We start from the raw sequence: 23,607 nt of genomic DNA, 5'->3' as shown, positions 1-23,607 counted from the left end.
AGTCTAGTTATATTGTATAACAGATCTGCTACTGTAAATATGCTCAGTCATGCTGTAGAGGCTGAAGAGCTGTGGAGGATGCATACATTTTGTGTTAATCTGATCCATCTAGTGGTGTAAAACTATATTGCAACACCTAGTTATAAATGCTGCATTTAAAGGTGCAGTCTGTGATTTTAATCCAATAGGCTTTTGTCCAGTCCAGCAGAAATCTCCACACAGTTGGCTAGCTGTCTATTCTGTGCTGGAAAAAAATCCAGTGCTCATACACAGCCCTGGCTCTGTAAATAGGAAACAAACTAAGTGGCTCAGACCAAGCAACAGTATTGTGTTCTGTCCGTGCACAGGACTGGGAAAAGTTCACAAATGTTTAAAAAGAAAGGCAGTAGAGGTGAGAGGGATGGTAAACTGACAGGAGAAGTGTATTTGTTTGGGTGTTGAGCTCAAATATCAACAAAATTTCTCCAAAATCGCAAACTCCACTAATTAAGGGGTCAATTTATCACCAAAAAAAAAAAGGGAAATCAAAATATTTTCTCACTTAGGCTACCTCTAGTGTTATCTTCTCTTGGAAAAATTTAAGGTTTTATTGGTCAGGTTTTGGAGGTATGTGCCTGAACTGAAAATAAATGACCAACAATTCTGATAATGGATATATCATTTCAGTCATTTATTGAGCAAAAACAAATTTTCTCTAGTTGCAGCTTGTGATGATGATGTGATGATTTGTGTCTTGTGTCCGTTTAACTGTAAATTCAATATCTGTAGAGTTTTAACTATTAGTCAAACAAAACAAGCATTTTCAGACGCTCTGGGAAACTGTGATGGGAGTTTTTATGAGTAAATGTAACCGATGAATCCAAAACTTAAACAATACATTAATTGGTGCTGAAAATAATTGCTTGTTGGAGCCTCAATCGAGAGTCATGTGGACATGTTTTCTGGGAAAAAAATTAATTTTTCAATGCTGTGAGGCAACAAACGAAATTCTATTCCTCTCCATTGTATTGGTATGAACAGATAAAACCTGCCGAATAAAACCAGAACTAACTGCATTGTTAGATACAACTAGAGGTGAGTTAGAAAATGTGTGTGTGTGTGTGTGTGTGTGTGTGTGTGGTGTGTGTGTGTGTGTGTGTGTGTGTGAGTAAGTACTTGTACATGCTACACAGTGATGACCAAAAAACAAATTTCAGCAACAGAGCAAGGACATTTTTGCAAAGTGAGGACATTTTGGCCAGTCCTCATTTTTTCAAAGGCCTGTTTGAGGGTAAAGACTTGGTTTTAGGGTTCGGGTTGAAATTAGGTTTAGGTTAGGGTTAGACATTTAGTTGTGATGGTTAAGATAAGGGTAAAAGGCTAGGTAATGCCATATGTCAATCAGGGTCCTCACTAAGATAGAAATATAAGAATGTGTGTGCCTGTGTCTATAATTTCAGTGAACTGAACCTTTAATTGTTTTTAAAGTGGGCTGTAGTGAAAGAAAAAAGACAGGACTGAAGAAGGGGGACTGACATAAAAGACTGTTCTTCTGTAACCAGCTGCTTCAGACAGCTGCCAGACTTTCTTCTCACGCTGCCATTCAATCAAAAGCAAACAGCTGTTCACATCAGTGAAAATATATAATTTTAAAATATACAAACAACAAACTCTATTTACACAGTAATACAAAATATTCCCACTAGACCTTTTTAAGATCATTCATTTGATGACCACTCAGTATGAATAGTCTGTTGCGGTTTTGACAAGCATTATGAAAATAAAACAAAATTGTATTTCCAAAACAGTTCCAGTCAGGAAGTTACAAAAGTCACAGGAGACCAGAAACAGATAGATGCCGATAAAGAACAAACAGGAAGTGCATTACCAGTCAACATTCCTGAATGGTGGCTGTTGGTACATAAAGGAAAATGATGTCTTAACACTGCAAAAACAGCTACTGCTAATGAACCTTGTATTTCTGAGCTTATATTGTTGTTCGATGGTGTTTTCTTAAACCTCCACAGAGAAATGTCGAATAGCAGACCACTCTAAGACATACACTATTATTTGCAGTTACAATCATGTTTGGGCAGGACCATCAATTTGAATCCTCAACGATTCACATACAGTTTTGTTTTCAGTCCCTCAGAACCAAAAAGCAAAGTCTTCGTCACCTGTGATTAAAGCATCAAGTTCATACCTGCTCTGTGGGTGATGTTGAAGGGCATGCTGGGAAACATTAGAGGTCAGAAACTGATGTTGAAGCGGGTCAAAGTCAAGTCAAGTCAAACTGAATGACAGTAAACACTTCTTTCAAAAATAATTTCCGGGATTCACCGAATATCGGAGACTCGTCATGATTAAGATCTCAGTTCAGGAGGTTACCATGGAAACATCAGCAGCAACAGTAGCACAGGCAGCAGATGTAACTGTGGTGACGGCAGCAGAAGCTCCGCTTGATGTCAGTGTGGTAAGAGATTGTTCTGTGGGGCGAGCAGGAACTGGTTTTGCGATTTTCATGGGAACAAAGACGTTGGAGGCACAGTGCTCACTCAGGTACTCGCCTCCTTTCTCCTCATACTCCTGTCTGCTGATCCATCCCTCTGCTGCTCCTCCCTCTCCAGTAGGTAGATGCTCCAAGGCCCAGTCTCTCGCCCCGTACCAGGCGTCCAGGGCTGGCCGCGACGCCATTGTCACCTAGGAAGGAGTCCATCAGAGTTAAAATGTCATTGCAAGATTATGTTTGAAGTATTTGAGCAGTTACAACTGTGTCCGAGCAGTCATAATATATGTTATGTGCAAACAAGCACAGTAATCATATCACAGTTCATATTTTTTGTATTTGTATTATATGTACAAGATGTTGACAAACAATGAAAAGATGTGTCTTTCTTGGGTCAACATCTAAAACACGTGATGTGGGAAGAGATTCAGAGCAGCACGGTTTGGCTCTTCAGTTAGGAGTGGGTTGTGTGTGTGTGTGTGTGTGTGTGTGTGTGTGTGTGTGTGTGTGTGTGTAGGGTTTTAAAAAGGATCTTGTACCTTGAAGTGTGACTGGAACGGCCTCATAGCCAACAGTTCTCTCTCCACTCTCTCCTTCATCCCAGGGTACTGCATGTTCCCTCCTGTCAGAAACACATTGCTCACCAGCGCCTCCTGCTGCTCTGGAGTGTATCTGTATGTGGTACAGAAGATGCAAGACAGACATGAACAGTGATGTATCAATGTTAAACGTGTCATTTTCTGAACAAAAAATGACTAAGGTTAATACAAGAAATAAAAGAGACAATATGTGTGATGCTTGCAGACCTGTCCCGCTGCATTATTACCTGGCCAGGACGTACTGCAGCGTCTCCATCAGCCCCATCTGGTCTTCTCCGGTCGGCGAGGGCTGGAAAAGGATCTCTGGACACCGCAGACGCTCTGTCCCAACAAACAGCTGGTGGTACTCTGCCATGTTGAACACGGGCTGGAGACAAGATCAAACTAATTTTCACTGATGTCAATGTGCCATATACCAAGTGTTTCAGCTTATGAGAAAAGTTAGTTTGTTATAATGCAGGACAAAAAGTTTTCTAACACATCCTGCCACACAGTAAACTGGCAGATAATTGCCTGCGCAGCATTAATGAGGATCTAAATATCTGTCTGGGAAGCTCCAGTGTCTCTGTGCCACTACCTGAACCACATTAGCAGGTTTTTCTGGCAGCGTGTCCTCGGGGAAGTCAGGATCCATCAGCGCCACTCCGTCTCCCTCGTCCATCGGCTGCTCCAGCTCAGACACCTGGCAGAGAGCAAGAGAACAGCCTCAGGCTTCGTGTCAGCTGCGGCACATCCACTGCAGCAAACAAGGACGGACCCTGTACAGCCCTGCAGCACATTTGTGTCGATGACATGTAGCCCTTATTAATTTTTGGCACATTTAAATGTGACCTGAGCTCAGTGGCTCCCGAGTTGATCAGCTGCTGTCATTACTTTTGAGGAGAATACAGAGAAGTTTGTCCACTTTGCTTCCTTGTTACTGTTGCCACTGTTCATGTAATAATGGTATACACTCAAGTTGCAATACGTCAGAAATCTTAATCATTGGCCCACACTCCCTTACTCGCCCCACCCAGGATTTCGCTCTCAACATTGACGGCTCCATCATCACCCCCTCCACCCAAGTCCGTAACCTCAGAGTTATCTTTAACCCCACCCTCTCCTTCCTGCCTCATGTCAACCACATCACCAAAACAGCCTTCTCTCACCTCCGTAACATTGCCCACCTCCAAACCTCTCTGTCTCCCTCTGCTGCTGAAACACTCATCCACACACTTGTAACATCCAGGCATGACTACTGCAACAGCATCCTCTACGGCATTACAAACATTGTCCTCAATAACAGTCAGTATGTAGAAAACTCTGCCGCTTGCCTACTTATTAGATCCTGCTCACATGACCACATCACCCCAGTTCTCCATGACCTCCACTGGCTCCCAGTTAAACACAGGATACACTTCAAGATTTCATAGGAAGTATTTTTTAGCTACCCAAATGTTCTTCCAGACTCAGTGCCTCCAGATGTGCACAAAGCGCTCACAAGATAACAAAGAATCAAGATCTCCTGATTCATTTTCTCTCCGATTTGGAGCAGTACCACCCACCTCCGTCTTTCCCTCTGCCCCATCGCTGTGCAGCAGTTTCTGTCTGCCCTGCTCCACGGCCAGCTGCAGTTTGTTGATGTAAGACTGCAGCTCCTCTGCGGAGTCCATGTTGAGCTCCACCAAGCTCTTATGAAACTGATCCAACAGGCCGTCCTCCAGCAGCTCCTGCACACACACAAGCTCTATGATCAGTGTGCAGCACACACTAGCTGCATTTATGTGTAAGTTTCTCCATTACAAATATTTCTTCCACAGTGAACACCCACTGCTCCTCGGTCAGTGGTTCTACTTTATACCACAATCTCGTAATTGCTTTTTAACTTGCAGATAGCCGCACTTTAACAAGATACTCATCCTCTTTTTGTATTATGTCTTGTGTTAGATTCCCCAAGTAAAGTATCTTATATGTTTTTGCTATCTCATATCCTATTATGTTTTGTAAACCCCGCCATATTTTATCAGAATATCCCTTTATGCTTTGGCAAGACCAGAATATATGTGTATGGTCTGCATCCATGTGTCCACATGCCAACTTCTGTTATTTTCAACATCGACCCTACTTTTCCATGTGTCTGTTTCTAAGTGACTAATAGAGACAACAATTATGCACCCTCAGTTCAAGAAGAAGAGAGAGGTGACGTGTTTCAGGAAAAATAATGATGGAAACGTTAGAGTTGGAGAGAGGAGTGCTGGGGAGTGTTTGTTGTGTTGGAATACAGGTGGACCTAGCTTAGTGCTATCAAACATATTTTTAATGTCATGATAATGTGGAAAAGTCCTAGATTTTAGAACGAGACTTGGGCAAGACTTGGATACACACACAGACAGACCAGATCAGCAAAAGGGTCTTTTCTGTGATGTTGTCAGACGCTTAAAATAACACTCTGAGCCTGTCAGCGGCAAAAACAGGACCTTTTAATAGATGTAAATCGACATGCACAACTGGAGGAATTAAACTGCAGCCTGTTTCACTCCTACAGCTACAGCAGTCTCTCTTAATACTGGACCAGTTCCAAAAATTGTTGCCTCCATTAGTCGATTCAAAACACAAAAACATGGAAGAAAAGGGTTCAGTTTCGCTTTCAGAGATACTTTTTATTTTGGATGCTTTATAGTTACTGTTGTAGAGAACACACAAAATTGCTTAGAAAAACCATGAGACTTCTTATAGTTTGTCTATTTGTAATCATCAGATGTAAATGGTTCAAAAAGTCTGCAGATTAAATCTTAAGTCATCTAAAAAAAAAAAACCCCTAAAGAATAAACCATAAATGATAAAATAGGCCCCTTACCTGTACTGCCATAAGTCTGTCCAGCCTTTCTTGGTCCTGCAGCAGTTTCTCTTCCCGGCGGCGAGCGTTGATCTCCTGAAGCCGTCGAAGCTGCTGAGCTCGTCTCTCCTGCCTCTCCTCCACGCTCACACAGCCGCCCGGCACCTTACCCGAGAAGGGAAGCTGCATACGGTGAACCTCCCGCTCATAAAACTCTGGGCTGCGCCACTTTTCCAGCTCTGTGGAGAACGCAACAAAGAGGAAATGGAAGGTACAAAAGAAAGTTAAAGTTAATTAATGTTACATAAGATAAATTTGGGGGACCTTCAGCTATTGAAAAATTTAATAGAGTTGTGAACTTGCCCACAGGAGCTCTAAGTTCATCAGTATATATGTATGTTTACACTGACAGACTGTACCATCATGGTAATCCACAGCAATATAACTGTGTTCATGCAGCAGTTCCTCCACACGGCTGAGTGTGATGGCGGCAAGGTGACCTGGGTACTTCAGCTGAAGGAGACGCTGCAGGTAAGACGCTGCCTGACTCCCAGCCACGTTCACACGCTTACAATTCACTGCATCAAACCTTGAAACAAAACCATATCAAAAATGTGACCCTACAGAACAAACAGTGCAGAATGTGTGTATGACAGAGAAGAAAAGCATTTCTCAGAGAAAAATAATACTAGTAAAATTATTTAAAATGAATTTTGACAGGGCAAACAATAAAACAGCTGTCTGTGAATCCTCACCTGCCGTTAATAACCGGCAGGATGTGTGAACAGTGGTATCCTGAAGACAGGACGATGCCGGTGTGTGGTGGCTGGAGGTTCCTTTGAGTGTTATTGTGGTAGAAACTGTACAAGCTGTCCACGCCGTAGCAGACATGTGGGACGCGGTAGCACTCAAACAACAACTCTGACATCATCTGACGACAGTGCAGTGGGTTGCAGGGCGCCTCTGTCAGCACAATGGGGTGTTCCACACTGCCCTGCAAAAGCATAGAGGAAGTAATGCTGTTTGATCATCTGGTTGTGACGGTGAGTTAGTCTGACATTACATATAAAACAAAAATGGCAAAATATTACCAGCCTGAATTACTATAATTAAAACAAACATTTTTTTCTTTTTACAAAAACACTTTGGGTTAAAACTTTCTTTATTCATTAGAAATAAGTTTCTCCTCATGATCTGTTCTTTCCTCCTTAAATCTGCATCACTGATAATATTAGTTTGTGAGAGGAGAGTTTTTAACAATAAATATATTTTAGTTGTTTGTCATCATTTTCATTCAGTCACATGTGAGGCTGAAAATCTTTTTTACATCATTTCCACTTTCCCTAAAACATTCAGGTTGTTAATTAATTTCTACAAACTATAGATCATTTCAATCATAACCTAGATTATTAAATGCTGATTTTCAAAAACAGAATATACACCAGTCACACTCTGTAGTTTAACTAATCTGGGCACATAAACCAAGGAAAAGACACAGTTGAGGGAAACATGGATGTGATTAAGGGAATTAGGATGTACCCAAAGTAGTTACAGACCTTTATGTCCACAAACATGTCTTCATTTTATTCTATTTTGCCATAGCAGAACTACATTATCAGGAGGAACAGGTTTGATGAATGATAAGAACACCTGACACTTTCCTTTGGAGTTAAAAGTACAGAAAAGTCTATGTGTAACATTAGAAATACAACATCTTACTGTACATGTAGACTCCTCCTGTTCTGATGTTTAAAAACATATTTTTTTTAGAATTATCATGGTCTTCCTCTGGTATTTTGGCTGGTCAAATTGAAAATATCAAGATGCCAAAAAATTAGGTACCTTTGCTTTTGGCATTAGTGTAGTCCTCTATATTGTACTAAATTAATATAGTCAACTAAATTAAGTAGGGTACTGTACTTTTATGTTTTCTGTATAGTTTAAAGATTGTATTTTTGCACTGTGCTCTAATTTGTGTGCCTTTTATACATTTCTGTATGCTTCCATTGAAACTATTGGTCAATTGATTAAAAAGTCATTCCACATGAACACTATTCAGCATTTCTTATTCTTTGTCCAGCATGAAAGTAAACCAGATATCTTCAGTTTTTGGACTGCTGAGCATGTTTCCTCAGGCTCTGGTAAAATTATGATGGCAAGAGCAAAGGTTTTGTTTCAAGATTGTAGTGGAGACATGAAAATGTATTAATTTCATGCATTCTGGTGTTTTTTGTGCACCAACTTGTGTCTTGTCTGCATTAATTTCTGGTGTAATTGTAATTGGTAATTTTGTCAAAAGTCTTCTGCTACTTTCATGTTTTTATCAGGGGGACAAATGCACATCGTGTAAATACTGACGGAGATGTGCCCCCTGTGCCAAGAGAGACCCTTGGATATTACTTAAGTGTAGAAACTTTTCATACTCATTTTGAAGAGGCGCTAATAGGACAGGAAAGAAATTACATTGCATTAAAAATTAGCCTTAGCTCTCTAGTTTAAGTGTGATCTTATTGAAGAGGAGGAGACGTGGAAACATTATTTGCCGTGTATGTGATATAAATGTCGGCACCACAACACACCAGCCCCCGTCCACCACTGACCTCTGAGCTGATGCCCAGGTGTGTGAACACATAGTCGAAGATGAGCTCCTGGATCTCGAAGTTAACCACCACGTTCCGGTCGAACTGGCTCTTCAGCAGCCACCGCAGCGGCTCCAGGTTTGGGATATCGTTACCGATCTGGGTCTCGCTGCGGGCTGCCCCTCTGCTGCGTGCCGCCACCGACCTGAAGAGCAGCCGCGGGGAGTCAAAGTCCGCCTCCGGAGCAGCCCAGCCGGCCCGGGTCTGGAACGAGCCGTTATCTATCACAATAGGGACCTGTGTGGAGGTCTGACACTGGGCCGGGAGCTCAAAAACCGGGTCCGGAGAAAATTTACAGTCTTGAAATGAGAAAATTTGAAACACCGGTTCCTGATTGGCGGCCATTTTGGAAGTGTGTCACTGCAAAATACAGCCGAGTGGAATATTGATGTCGCCGAAATTAGTTCCTACTCTTTTTAATCTACTTCTTTTTTTAATTTCAGCAATATGCAGAAAAATATCCGAGTAGTACTCGAGCAAAAATACGTAAAATGTATTTAATATAAACGAGTAAAATAAAATACATGTTTTGGTTTTACTGTTTCAAACACATATGGCTTAGCCTATTTTTGTAATTTTTATCTCAAAGTTCCTTGTTTATCTGCTCTGCAACTGAGGGCTGTAACAGTAATGTATTGTATATGTGGACCATATTCATGCGCATTTACAGTAAATGTGAATTTTGAAAATATGCCTATTTTCACCACCAGAGGTCGTACTACACTGTATGTAAGCATTAAGCCCTGTGAGATGATCAACACTAGTTTAGCCTTGGTGAATAGATAAGGAAAGGGCCTTGTTACTATTTAAATCAGACTGTATATGAGCAAAAATTTGTATCTCCTATCAAAATATATTTTAGATTTTTTTTTTTTTAAATGCAATTGCAAATATTACTTTAGCCTACCTCTGACAGCTCATTGACTCATTATCCTTATTTCAAATATCTCACCAAAAACCCATAGACTTCAAGACGAGTCAACCGGGAGTGTTAAAACGTTAGCTCATTTCTGAGTTTTAGGACTCATTCCTGAATCACTCTTTTAGCCTTAGCCTTTGACCTTAATCTTAACATTTGGGTGACAGTGTTAGCTGGTTAGCTGGGCATGCTAACATTTGCAGTCACATTAGAGAAGGTGGACAGACTTTAGTCCATTCTTTACACTTTTGCTCTTGTGTTGTTGGCTTTGTAAAGTCTTAAAAAAGACCCCACCCTCCAAACTCTTTCAATGCTGAATATTGCTCGTATAAGAGCTTCATCATGGCATGGGTATCCAAAGCTGGACAGGCCTGCCATGCCTAGTCATGGTTGCTATGATTGGAAAATTGCTGATTGGGGACGGGCTTTGGTGATGTTTATTTCTTGGTATAGCTCAATGAACCTTTTTTAGATTCCTTGGTATAGCTTCCAGTCCTGCCCACTTCAACCTGACTGTAGGTCTAATCAGCTTTGGTGATTAAAAACATCTTAAAAACACATTACAGAACATTAAATGCTTTCTTTTTAGAACAGTGGATGAATTTATACTGTGCAGACACAATCATCTTACCCACTAAACAAGCAGGCATGGCATTACTCCAGGACTGGGTGTGCTGCAAGTATGTGTGTGTGGGGGGGCGAAGGGTGTCTCTGGTGTGTATGTGTTCAGGCATGTTAGGCTACATTATGTGAGTGATTTACCGTATTCTGGACGATGTGTTGTTATCAACTGTGGCTGCATGGGTGCTGTCCACTGCTGAGGTGTCTCACCTTTGCAAGAGAAAGACAGTTTTGTCATTGCCTTGTGGTCACTTGTATCAGGCTTTTAGCTTTTCTGTTGAAGATATTTTGGCCACATTCAATTAAAAACTACATTTACATTGAATGTGCTGTTTGCCATAGCTGCTGTTGTTGAAAAAATGAGTTCTTTATAAATAACTCAGAATTAATGAAAAATTACTATTTTCTTAACACCACCCTGAACTGGAGAAGCTCCTCCTTAACACAGGGAGAGAAAAAATCCTGGTGCCTGCCATGTTAACAAGTCAGGGCTTGCCAGCATGAAACACAGATATACATCCATGTATGCACACACGCTGAAAAATTAGAATACTTGTATTTTTAGAAATACCCTTCACACACACACACACACACACACACACACACACACACACACACACACACATTCATGAATGCATGAATAGTGACAGGTGCACAAACACATTAATCACTCTATGGCCCAAAAAGATCTGCTGGGCTTACAGGGCCAGAGACTGAAGAGAGTGGTAGTGACAGACTGTGTGTGTGTGTGTGTGTGTGTGTGTGTGTGTGTGTGTGTGTGTGTGTGTGTGTGTGTGTGTGTGAGAGAGAGAGAGAGAGAGAGAGAGAGAAAGAGAATGAGAAAGAAAAAAGAGGAGGGAGACAGAGAGAGATAGTAGTGGGTGTAAGTGTACAGTGTACGTTACTCAAAGAGGGGTGAGTGTGTGTGTGTGTGTGTGTGTGTGTGTGTGTGCAGGCGTGACAGGGTGCGGAGGAGAGTCATGGAGGTTGCAGGGGTTTTTGTCCGCAGTGTGGCTCTGATATATCAGAAGTGCTCAGAGTCAGGATCGTTACGTAAACTGGCCTCTCTTTCTCCCTCCGTCATTCCTTCACTCACTCTCTATCACACATGCGCGCGCACACACACACACACACACACACACACACACACACACACACACACACACTAGGCTTTGTCTTCTTTTCTTTTCTGTGTCTTCAGCCAGTCACCCCCACATTTACAAATTAATTTGTGTTAATTCACAGGAGTTTTTGCTCCTGTGAATTAATGGGCAATACTGTAACCTACTTAATTATAGTAATTTCTGTTATTATCAATTTGAATTGAAATTGATAATAATAATAATTATAATAATATCACACAGCCCTTACTGGCTTAAAGGGATGTTGAAAATGTACATGGATGTTTATTAAAGAAAATTCTGTGTTGTCAGGACAACAAAATGGAAATGACTCCAGAATGCTGGGATTCATAATCACATTCATAATCATCACTGGCAGATGTTTTCTGACAGAAGTCACAGTCTTTTCCTGCCTCCACAAAACAGTATTTGATGGAAAGGTTGGTGAAACCCCTCAATATGCTCTAGAAGTGAGCTTAGTTTAGTGGTTGCTGGTTCTAATCTCTGGAATCGATGCTTAACTGTTAGGAAAACATATGATTATTCCTGCCAGTGTACCCTTGAGCAATGTGAAAAAGACACTAGTAGAAAATAGATCATGTATAAAGGTAAACAACGATTAAAGTTAAATTCTGTATTTAACATTGGATTTTCCACTCACTTCCAATCACATCACATTAAATGGGAACCACAAATTAAACTGATATAAAAACAACAACGAATGATTAAAACTTAATATAATAATGGACATTATCAAATGATTGTGTTATTCATAAACACTAAACATGACTGACCCTATTGAACATGATATTTCCCCCTCCTTCCCCTCCCCATCAGTGGGAAATAGCAGTCTGTTCATTCCTCCACAAAATGGAGGCTGCTTGGCATCACGCGTGGCAGTCCCAGAGTGCTTGTAGCCCATTAGTTCCCCTGCGCCTCATCACTGCTGCCTGGATGACAAGCACAACAAGCAGAGAGCTGTGAGCATCGTGCACGGACAGCGACACAATGTCACGTCTTGCCTCCTGGGAGGAATGGATGTCAGTGTGTGTGTGTGTTTGTGTGTGTGTGTGTGTGTGTGTGTGTGTGTGAGAGGAGAGAATCTATGGGGGTGTATTTGTTTTAGTTTGTCACCGTATGTGCATGTTTGTGTGAGTGGGGATGTGTGGATAGATGTGATTGTGTGTGTCTTACCAGTGGGTATGTAACCATGTGTGTCTGTGTTTGAGAGGTTGAGCTGACCCAGATCTGCTTATTAGCATCAGGAGGAGGGGGACGGCAGTCACTTAGAGCTTTGTGCCTGAGCAGTGAACTGTACTCGTGCTTCAGTGACACACCATCAACCTTCATACAGTAACACCCCTCCCACACACACACACACACACACACACATACACTTTCCTTCCTTCATCCTTTTCATCCTCTGCTCCCATATATCTGTGCTATCCAGGAAATAAACGCACCCAGAAAACACACTTTTCTCCACTGTTCAACATTCGTCTGGCCAAGAGAGTCTCAAGATAAAACAATGACAATACACATAAACACACAAGTAAAACAAATAAATAAACAGAACAGCTAAAAAGTACATATAGCCAAAAATATATAGGAACGTTTGTCACATTTTTTGCTACATTTTAATATAGAGATAGATTGAAATAAATATTCAAACATGTGAAGCCATCATTAAAGGCTACAAAATTAAATAAAAAGGAAATTCTGTGTGTTGTTTATCATAATTTAAAGTGGGGTGGGGTGGAATGCTGCTTCTGTAAAGATGGATTTGCAGATTAATCTTGCAGCATAACTAACAGTCAGCCTGAGCAAAATTGTATGAAATCTTTCTTTTGTTGTTGTATGTTATTTTTATTTTCAAGATCTGCACTGACTAGAATATATGTTTAAATATTATAGTTAAAAAACTGCAAGAGCAAATGCAGGTGATTATCAGTTCACCTAAATAGTTGCAAACAAAGGATTAACCTGCTCTAAGGGGACAACATTTAAAAGTGTTTTTGTAAGAACCACATCCATACATGCTGGTGCTTTCATTTTAGAACAACAAAAACAAAGGTTACATTTTAAATACAAAGGCCAAGTAACATCAGATTTATGTCTGCCTTTAATTTTCTGTCTTATCTCATCTTCGTATTTATGGAAATTGAGGGGAAAAAAAAGTACACTCCAATAAAAATATAAATGTGAAGTCACATGGACTGTAACCAGCAGCTTTTTTTCCCTGGTACATTTATTCATTAGCTGACTACACTGTACTACACATCAACGGCTACTCTTCATCCATTTTAATTGCATTAGATCATGCAGTTCAGGAAAATCAAAGTCAGAATGTTGGATCTTCAACATGAACATGTGCATTGGCTGAATGGTCTGAGCTGAAGCGATGTACAGTAGCGTACATGTGCAGGTGTCCCACATCACCAGCTGAGGCTTCACTCGGTCAGCTGAAAGTAACAGGATGGCAGACAGAATGAAATCAGGGATCTCAGGGCCTGAGGGAAAATGTCTGTTCACATGGTTTGAAAGTAGCTTCAAAATGGACTCATGCGTTTCCAGCATATATGTTCAGCTGACCCCAAATTTGAGGTGATGGTAGGAAAATAGGAAAATAGCAGTGAGACTTTAAACATCTCTCTGCATACAGATTGGAAATTACTCTGAAAATAAATGTTCAGCCATTTTTGGATTTTGGCTGCATAATTACATCAAATTGGCTCTTTGGGGTTCTCCACCAGAATTCAAAATGTGGCTGCACAACTTGAGCTTTCACGGTTAGTAATTAACACAAGCTGAAGAGACTTTTCCATTTTGTCCTATGACATTATGTCAGTTAAAACTTCACCCATGAACTTTGAAGTGTCTATGTGTCTTAACAAGTGGCTAAATGAGACTACTAAATGAGACTACAGAACATAATCATGTCAAACATGGATTTAAAGCCTCATTGTGGTAGGGATGTTAAGTCATGCAACCATAGTGTAGTTTGTTTATAGCCTAACATTAGCCTTTCACTTCCGGCAGTTGCCTTCTGAGGTGTTCTGGACACGTCCAACTGGAAGGAGGCCCCGGGGCAGACCCAGAACATACTGGGGGGATAACATATCTCGTCTGGCCTGGGAACGCCTTGGGGTCCCCCAGGAGGAGCTGGAAAGCATTGCCGGGGAGAGGGACGTCTGGAACAATTTGCTTAGCCTGCTGCCCCTGCAACCCGGCTTCAGGATGGACGGATGGATCTGCCAAACTTGTAAGATAGCATTATGTTTACCAAACTGATCCTCACATTCTTTTCTCAGTTAAATTAAAAATACAAACATAAAGGTTTATTCATTTAACCATTTGTCTTCTATATCTCAGCATCTAAACCCTCCAGTTATCTTAAGGAATTTTAATTAGGCCAAATTGTCTTTTCAGCTGACAAAATCCACAGTCATTAAGTAGAAATGAGAAGCATGTTTTTGTTTACCTCTGTATGAAGTACTATGTAAGACCCTGTTGTTTAAAAAATGTGTAACTACTGTAAACTGTATATGCTGGGAGAGACTGTAAAGCTGAACAAGCATAGCAACAGTCTCTAAGGAGGGCGGGGCTTATGATGTTGCAACAGAAGGGTGAGGGAGACATAACTCAGATGCGGTTTGTACATGCTCACACATGTCCTGAGGAGGATAAACACCTGTGTGTGTGTGTGTGTGTGTGTGTGTGTGTGTGTGTGTGTGTGTGAGTGCTTTACCAGCTGTGTGTTTAAAACCACTCCTATTTACTACACAGTGCACTGTATTTACTGTCTGCCACTGTATTTGATTGAATGTAATCAATGCAATATACACTAGTTTGAGAGTTAACCATCCCACAATGCAATGCTCTGCATTTTATAAATGCAAAAATTACTGCGAGATAGAAAAAGATGATGTTATTACTCCTCCTCCTCCTCCTCCTCCTCCTCCTCTTCCTCCTCCTGCTACTACTACTACTACTACTACTAATAATAATAATAATAATAATGATAACAATAATAATGATAGTAGTAACAATGCATTTTATTCATAAGTGCCTTTCAGGGACACCTCACAAGACACAGTAAAGAAGCAAGCAGCAACTTATCCATGGATCCATAAAGTCAAACAAATATATACATCATATACAGTAAAAAGTTCATAAAATAACTAGACAAAAAATCCTAATAATAAAAACTAGATATAAAAATCATCATCAAAAAGTCAACATCAGTGCAAATCTGGATGTGTGTGTCACCATTGGATCAGACCAAATGTGCCAGCTTGACAGGGTGTGTTATCACACTGGATTTAAGGGTGGAAAAGGAATCAATATTGCAAATTTCTTGTGGAACAGAGTTCCAATGGTAGGCTAATGATGATAATGATGATGGTGATTAGTAAGTGTCTCTGAAGTCTTCATTGACTGTTCACTATTGAGTAAACTTTTGAGTGTCTGTAATATGGGGAGTAGTGAATGGGCCTAAATGAACATGAGAGTGATTTCAGACACAGCTCTTGTCTCATTTGTTGCTCTGATTCCCCCCAATAATAACAAGACAACAGGCTTTTTCCAACTGTATTTTCATTACACCAAAGAAATGCATCCCTGTTTAGCAGGACGAAAAAAGTAGGCCTCCAACAGATTTTATTGGAACTGGTGGAAACTGGAAAGAACTGTTTTGTGGATGGTGGGGAATATAGCCACCATATGGCCATTTATAAATCCCATAAACAAGTAAAATCTTACTTATATGAATTGCTGTCTTATGTCTCTCTCTTCATGTAGGTCACACCCATTTTCACCTTTTATTTATTTTTGCAAATACTGATTTTCATCACTCCTCCTACAGATTTTTATCAATTTACCTAACCACATGTGCTACATATCTGGAACATATTTGGATGAAATGTAAAAATGTTAATCATTTGTTTACTTACATGTATCACCTTGGCTTCTTGTAATCTGGCTTGTGACTTTTTCCAGTTTTTTTTTTTTTTTTAAATCAAGAATATTTTAATTCAGTTTTAACAGGATTACACAAAACATGTTCACAACAGGTATTTAACTTAAAGCAAAAATATGATGGGGAACAAAGCTTGAAGTATAATCACAATCCTCCCCATTCCTTAACCCCTAATAACAGATAACAGAATATCGTCAGCAGGACAGTCCTCCATCTCCTGAATAGTGCAAAAAAAATGACAGATGAGCTGAAAGTCAGGCTCAATATTAAAAGAGAGGAGGAGGGGACTTTTTCCTGTTTACATCAGTGATGGCAAGTGTCCTAGCATGACAGTGTGACAGTGAACCATGAACAATAGGACTGGAAACTGAAGTAGCTCAAAGGAATTCAGCCATTGTTAATTTTATTATATATAGGCTACAAGTCAAAATGTCTGCTGTGGCAAAAGGCCTTTTTTGTAGGAAGGTATTATGAAACCTGACATAACGGCGAGTGATCCTGCAAAATATTTAACCTAAAGGTGGCGCGAACACTGGATCAGTGGTCAGGACCCGCTTGGAAATTTCTACAATTAATTCAATAATCTCGGGATATTTTCAAACATTGTGGTTAATTGCCATAAACCAATCAGCATTATGTGATGCAATTATATAGATTTTCTGTCATTAAAAAAAATCTCGTGATTGTCCACCAAGTGCCACCTGACTGCTCTATGTGTATTTTGCCTTTTTTTTGTCACTCTACAGTCACACAAAAGGTTTAGGATTGGCTTAAATGATTTAAATCTGCTTCCGTCCAGGCAGTCAAAGCTTTCAGACACAAATAACAAATAACCTGTGCTACGAAAAAAATCTCACACACACACACACACACATGCACACACACCGCCCAATTACTGTGGCCATGGCAACTATCAGAGATTATTGCTTCCAGTCAGCACTGCATGGCTGTTAGACGAGGCTATAAGCCCCTCCGTATCTCGGGCCTACACACACACACACACACACACACACACACACACACACACACACTGAAGCGGGCGTGCTTGCAAGCATACACTCCCCTCTCTATGAGTGTCTCTTGCTGTCTCTCACTCATACACGCACACACACACATAGCGCCTGAATTAATCCCTCTCTTTGTAGCCTTAGAAGCTAAATTGGTCGCCCCAGCAACCAATCTTACAGTCCTTTCAAAGAAAAAAAAGGCAGACTGAAAATCCATTTTGTCCCAAGGAAGTGGAAATACATCTATTCTGTTGGAGAGAATTTAATGTGGCCTGGTATTTTCCAATATTGAGTTTATATATTTCAGATTTGCAAAATTATTTTTATATTTCTGCAGTATTGTTTTGTACATGTCTTTCTTTCACATTTCTCGATAGATGCAGCCTTGAAGCAGTTTCTATTTTTCAGATTTAGGGTGAGGCAGCATGTATTTTGCGTGCTTGCGTTTTTGTGCGCGTGTCTGCGTGTGCGTGTCTGCGTGCGTGTGTGTGTGTGTGTGTGTGTGTGTGTGTGTGTGTGTGTGTGTGTGTGTGTGTGTGTGTGTGTGTGTGACATTTGCAGCCGATCCTCTGTCCCAGCGTTAGCCCGGGGATTGTGCATGTATGTGATGGGGGGGAGGGAGAGATGCCTCAAGGACTCTCCCTATTTCCTCACTGTCCTACACACACACACATACACACACGCACATACCCCCAGACACGGATGACACACACTCACTAACAAACACTATGTTGGCCTGAGCACAAATGGCAGCTGGCAAAGCAGCCCAAGCCAAGCATGAAAATATGCGGAACTTTCTCTGTCCTCTGGCTGGTTTCTAAATTTAGACCTCTCGTCCATGTTGCGTTTTTGTCTTGCAATGCTGCTCGAGAAATATCGTCTTGTAGGCCTATTTCTTCACATGCCTGTGTCTGCGACATTTTTTATAGCCTTGAAAAATATATTTACTAAGTTTATCTTAATTAACAGAAAATGTCAGTGTTTTTAAAGCTCATAAATTGCGGATGATTTTTCAGCTTTCCTGCCACAGCGGGCTACATTTCTGCATGCAGGCTGCAAAAAACTGGTGACAGTTTTGCTCAGCCGTGTCACAGCAGATTATGGAGGCAAAGATGAGGTGCTTATTCCCGAGGAGCTGAGGTGGAGAAGAAATAACTCTCCCCCTGAGATTATTTCCACTGCGCAGATCTTTAATAAATGCAGCCCACTACAAAACAATAATAAATATGGCTATTAGATCCAGCGCATGGTGTTTTAAATGGGCTGACTCTCTTTTTTTTCTATAATTCACTGTGAAATTTAAAAAAACAAAAAGGAGGAGTCTGACCTGTTTTTTCTATCTGTCTGTTTTAAGGAGCTGTCCGTGGTGCTGTCGGTGGTCTGCAGCAGGCCAGCCGCAGGATGATCATCATATCAGCAACGAGTTGCATCCCTTCACAGCCGGCTGAACATGGTCATCTGGTGTCAAATGAGCTGGAAACTTAAAATCTGTTTACATATGCATTCATGAGAAAATCAGACACGCAGATCTGAGTAAACAGCGCCATTAATTTAAATGTTTTAATACGAAGGTGGGCGTATATGGAAATGCTTGAACTGGTTTTTCGATGTTTGTTTATTGAATGAAAATGTGTAGGAACAAATGATAAAACGTGCAGTAAAATATTCTCTTTAGAAACAAATTTTCATCATTCTTTAAAAATATTGGCCATGCAATATTTAGGCTTTTTGTCTTAACGTGACAGAAAATACGCATGAGTTGTGTGTACGACTCGGGGCTGTGTGTGTGACTGCACTGTCTCAGAGTAGGACAGGCTGCTCAGTTAAAATTCTGTCTAACGAAAAAACAACTGAGATCAATTATGCACAAATAGTCCAAAGCCTGTGGTTAATTTTTGGATGGCGTTGGTTGTGTTTGCGGCACTCTAAATGCCTAAATACACCTGCAGATCAGTAGCCTATAAGAATTTAAAAATGTATTTCTAAATTAAATAGATGCAGGGGTTTTGTTAAATATCTACTCAGCGTAGCCTACATGCACGACGCCCCTTGCACGTTCCCGTCGACCTGTTGACAGGCTTCATGAAAGCAGGTGAAATGTTTGATCTTTTCATTCATACATTATGTCACTAGCAATTCTGTAACACCGCTGCCTTCAAATGACCTGACCGTTTTATCCTCGTGACCACTGCGCCGGTGAATTAAAGTCTCTCCCTCCCTCTCTCTGCCATCGTGACAGTTCCGCTGTGCGCGAGCTGTTACACTGGCACTCTATGCGGACACGTGCACGCCCCTCGCGCTCTCCCTCCTCTCTCCGGGTGATGCAGTCAGAGATTCCAGCGCTCGCGCTGTCACCATCAGGACCCCCAACTGACAAAAAATGCTAAATTGTCTATTTTAAACGACAAATGAGGACATATTCTCGTTTCTGTCTCTGTTTTGGGGCGTTTTCTCGTTGAGGCGGACGCCAAGGAGTGTTTCTGAGGGAGTAATATGGATGAGCAAACCAAGAGAAGCGGCTGAGGAATTTTTAACGGTTTGGGTGAGACGGTGAGGCAGCCGTTAGAGGGCTGGATAGCTTAATTTGCGACGACATCAAAGAGGCAACAGGCATGACTTTACAGTCGCAGTTTAAAAAAAGCGAATAAATCACCCTGCATGCTCCTGCCTCTCTGCTTTTTGCTCGGTAATACCATTTTCATTTGAAGAACGCATTTTATTCGGGTAAAGATGGCTCATCTAATACGACACAAGCTCACCAACAAGCTGACCAACGCGGCCCACACGGTGTCCAACAAATCTCAGGCCAAGGTCAGCGGGGTGTTTGCCCGGCTGGGCTTCCAGGCCGCCACGGACGAGGAAGGTTTGGGTTTCGCCGAATGCGACGACTTGGATTATGACTACAGGCAAGGGATGCAAATGGATGTCCTTCAGGGAGAGGAGGAAGAAGGGGGACACATGGAGGGTGAGGGGGAGCTGGAGGGAGACAGCCACTACCAGAGGGACGGCACCGGTCGGAGGCCCTCGTCCCTAAAGACAGGAGGCTCGCTGGATGAGGACAAGCCAAAAATCACGTCATGGGAAGCTGGTTGGAACGTCACCAATGCCATTCAGGTACACTGTGATTACTTTTACTTTGCATGAGTGCATGCAAACACACCAAGGGCTGCATGGATCAGGCCTGCAACTGGACCAAAAGTCACCTTGAGGATTATCAAATTATGAGATTTATATTTTAAGATTTTATTTGGAATACTCTTGAGTTGCGCATATTTCTAAACAATCCAACATTTGAATAAAGCAATATGATCAATATTGACGAAAAATAAATTGAGCTTTAAATGTATTTAAAATTACTGTTATCATTATTTAATTCAGGCTCAAATTTAACGTTTAATCCATGGCGTGTGAGTGAATTCATCGCAGCAGAGGGGTTTAGGATTTATTTATTCAAATCTTTTTATCAGTGGAGCTGCAGGCAGGGCCTGTGTGACTTTGATAGCCCTGAGGCTGAATGGCACCCACGTGCTTATCTGCGTCTCCATCAAATTGAAATTGTGATCAACTGAAATTAGAAAATTCGTTTTTAAATTTTCCTTTAATGCCTTAATTCGATGCAGCCTGTAGCCTACGCAGAAGAAAGGCCTGTTTTTCAAGGGCGCGGCGAATGAGAAAATAATTGTGTGACATTGGATTGAATCAGCTTTGATACATAAAATGTTTCTACGTTGCACTGTTATGTGAATGCACAAAAATATCTTTTTATTGTTTTATTTTTTAATTATTTTAGATTTGTTTCAGTGTTATTATGTAAGATGTGCGCTGTGTGAGCCAGTTATTGCATGCCTGGGCTGGCTCGGCCTGTCACTGCGATGTGGGCCTCGTCCATTACCACTCAACTGCGCCTCTCTGTCCGCAGGGCATGTTCGTCCTCGGCCTGCCGTACGCCATCCTCCACGGTGGCTACCTCGGTCTCTTCCTCATTATCTTCGCGGCTGTGGTGTGCTGTTACACGGGAAAAATCCTCATCGCGTGTCTGTACGAGGACAACGAGGATGGCATAAAAGTGCGCGTGAGGGACTCCTACGTGGACATCGCCAATGCCTGCTGCGCGCCCCGCTTCCCAGCGCTGGGCGGGCACGTTGTGAACGTGGCTCAGATCATCGAGCTGGTCATGACCTGTATTCTTTACGTTGTGGTCAGCGGCAACCTGATGTACAACAGTTTCCCGGGGTTTCCCGTCTCCCAGAAAGCTTGGTCAGTGGTGGCCACGGTGGCGCTGCTGCCTTGCGCGTTCCTGAAGAACCTCAAGGCCGTGTCCAAGTTCAGCTTGCTCTGCACTCTGGCACACTTCGTCATCAACGTCCTCGTGATTGCCTACTGCCTCTCCAGGGCACGTGACTGGGCCTGGGACAAGGTCAAGTTTTATATCGACGTGAAGAAATTCCCCATTTCAATTGGCATCATCGTGTTCAGCTACACCTCCCAGATCTTCCTCCCCTCCCTGGAGGGAAACATGCAGAAGCCCAGCGAGTTCCACTGCATGATGGAGTGGACTCACATCGCAGCCTGCGTCCTCAAGGGCCTCTTCGCCCTGGTGGCCTACTTGACTTGGGCAGATGCCACTAAAGAGGTCATTACAGATAACCTGCCTTCAACCATCCGGGCTGTGGTGAACATCTTCCTCGTCGCCAAGGCGCTGTTATCTTACCCACTGCCATTCTTTGCTGCAGTCGAGGTTCTGGAGAAATCCTTGTTCCAGGATGGTGGGAGAGCCCTCTTCCCTGACTGCTACGGCCCTGGTGGGCAGTTGAAATCATGGGGTCTGGGCCTCCGAATTACCCTGGTAGTCTTCACCCTGCTTATGGCCGTCTTTGTCCCCCATTTCGCCCTCCTTATGGGTTTAACTGGGAGTCTCACTGGCGCTGGCCTGTGCTTCCTCCTGCCAAGCCTCTTCCACCTGAAGCTGCAGTGGAGGAATCTCCTGTGGCACCACGTCTTCTTCGACGTTGCCATTTTTGTTATTGGCGGCATATGCGCCATATCTGGCTTCATTCACTCAATCGAGGGGCTCATAGAGGCGTTCAAGTACAATATCCATGACTGAGAGCTTCAGAGATGACCTTTATCGAATGGAGATGTCCTAAAATGCCGCACTCCGGCAGGTTGTCATAACGCAGACCTTATCAAAACATCACGTTAACCACTTGACAAAGAAGCTCATGAGGAGGATAATTTGTGTGAAATGTACATCTTTTTATTTTGCCTTCGTGATAATGTGCAATAATAAACTCTTCAATCATAGTGTAAAGTAGTCTACTCATTCCAGAAAACATGTTTGATCATTAACTGGACAGAGGAACAAAACCTCCGCATGACAGGAGGTGATTAAATGTGCGGGCATTAAGAAGCCTGTCCAGGTTATCAATCTTCATGCAAAGAGTTGTCAAAGATCCAGTGAAAATGTCCGCCATGGGTCTTAACTGTGAGTGTGTACGTGTTTATATCTGGGGAATGAAATATGTGAAAAACAATGGAGTGAATATGTTATTATTGGTTTTTGAGCTGCTAGATATATCATAAATCCCACATCGGAGAAAATGTAAGACAAAGGCACCCATCAGATCAGATGGTGCTCTGTGGATTATAATAAACCATGAATAACTTATGTGTAGTTGTTTAAACAAAATTATTTATTTATTTATTTCAGTTTCAGTGTGATTTATTTTCCATCTTATGCCTATAGTAGTCCTCGTTGGCTCGTTTGTTTTCTTGGTGTTTCAAGTGTCATACTGGATGAAGTGAATTCAAAGTGCAAGCAAGTGGGTCCTAATTGTGTTATATGAAAAAAACAATGTCTGTCTGATAATATTCTCTTCTCCTATTGAAATTGTTAATTGTGATTTAATGGAACTAATCATGGTGTGTGAGACAAAGAGTATTTGTTGAATTAAGAGACAAATAAATCAAATATTTTATGGCTGGTGATTCTAATGTTTTCTTGAAATGTAGCCAGGGTCGGCTCAGAAGTCTTGCTGATTTTGCTTTCTGTTATCTATTCGCTCTCCTGGCCTCTGTCGAACTTCCTCTTTAAAATGTTAATTATTAAGCTTCCCCTTTCTTAAAACAGCAATGTGATCTTTCGAAGACAAGACTGTAGGTTGCAGACTACAATGCTGCCTGTCAAATGGCACGCAGCTACATTTGCTTATTTAAATAGTTGTGGACACAGTGCAGAGCCTCCAAAATAGCACATAGCAGACAGAGAGAAAACCTGGCACTGTTGATATTAATGATACAATTGCTGTCAGCTTGGCATCTCCAAATACACCTGCAAAGAGTGAGAGACCAGAATGTAAAAGTCAACAGAACAGAAGCTTTAATTTTCACTTCATTGTACATGCCATGGCAGGCCTTTCTTCT

The 23,607-nt window shown here is 41.6% G+C and overlaps 2 protein-coding genes across 2 annotated transcripts; one reads left to right on the top strand and one right to left on the bottom strand.

Moving 5' to 3' along the window:
* Positions 1 to 1,126: 1,126 nt before the first annotated feature.
* On the bottom strand, positions 1,127 to 8,891 carry actr5 (actin related protein 5). Its single transcript, XM_050064906.1, has 9 exons — positions 8,500 to 8,891; positions 6,655 to 6,893; positions 6,319 to 6,488; positions 5,921 to 6,138; positions 4,629 to 4,793; positions 3,662 to 3,766; positions 3,312 to 3,451; positions 3,025 to 3,157; positions 1,127 to 2,679 (listed from the first exon to the last, which is right to left on the bottom strand). The coding sequence occupies exons 1-9, from the start codon at positions 8,881 to 8,883 to the stop codon at positions 2,356 to 2,358; spliced, it is 1,878 nt and encodes a 625-aa protein (XP_049920863.1). The 5' UTR covers positions 8,884 to 8,891; the 3' UTR covers positions 1,127 to 2,355.
* Positions 8,892 to 19,398: 10,507 nt separating this feature from the next.
* Positions 19,399 to 23,160, top strand: LOC126402817 (vesicular inhibitory amino acid transporter-like). The gene is made up of 2 exons (XM_050065105.1): positions 19,399 to 20,298; positions 21,104 to 23,160. The coding sequence occupies exons 1-2, from the start codon at positions 19,915 to 19,917 to the stop codon at positions 22,289 to 22,291; spliced, it is 1,572 nt and encodes a 523-aa protein (XP_049921062.1). The 5' UTR covers positions 19,399 to 19,914; the 3' UTR covers positions 22,292 to 23,160.
* The last annotated feature ends 447 nt before the right edge of the window (positions 23,161 to 23,607 follow it).

This window comes from Epinephelus moara, chromosome 16 (assembly GCF_006386435.1).
Source record: "Epinephelus moara isolate mb chromosome 16, YSFRI_EMoa_1.0, whole genome shotgun sequence".
NCBI lineage: Eukaryota > Metazoa > Chordata > Actinopteri > Perciformes > Serranidae > Epinephelus > Epinephelus moara.
This window is presented reverse-complemented; position numbering and strand designations above follow the sequence as displayed.

Bases quoted from the DNA above. Each gene is read 5' to 3' on its own strand.
- LOC126402817 (XM_050065105.1), top strand. From the start codon at position 19,915: ATGGCTCATCTAATACGACACAAGCTCACCAACAAGCTGACCAACGCG. The intron at 20,299-21,103 runs GTACACTGTGAT...CTCTGTCCGCAG, and splicing joins ACGTCACCAATGCCATTCAG to GGCATGTTCGTCCTCGGCCT.
- actr5 (XM_050064906.1), bottom strand. From the start codon at position 8,883: ATGGCCGCCAATCAGGAACCGGTGTTTCAAATTTTCTCATTTCAAGAC. The intron at 6,894-8,499 runs GTCAGTGGTGGA...ATGCTTTTGCAG, and splicing joins ACCTGGGCATCAGCTCAGAG to GGCAGTGTGGAACACCCCAT. The intron at 4,794-5,920 runs GTAAGGGGCCTA...GTGTGTGTGCAG, and splicing joins ACAGACTTATGGCAGTACAG to GAGCTGCTGGAGGACGGCCT.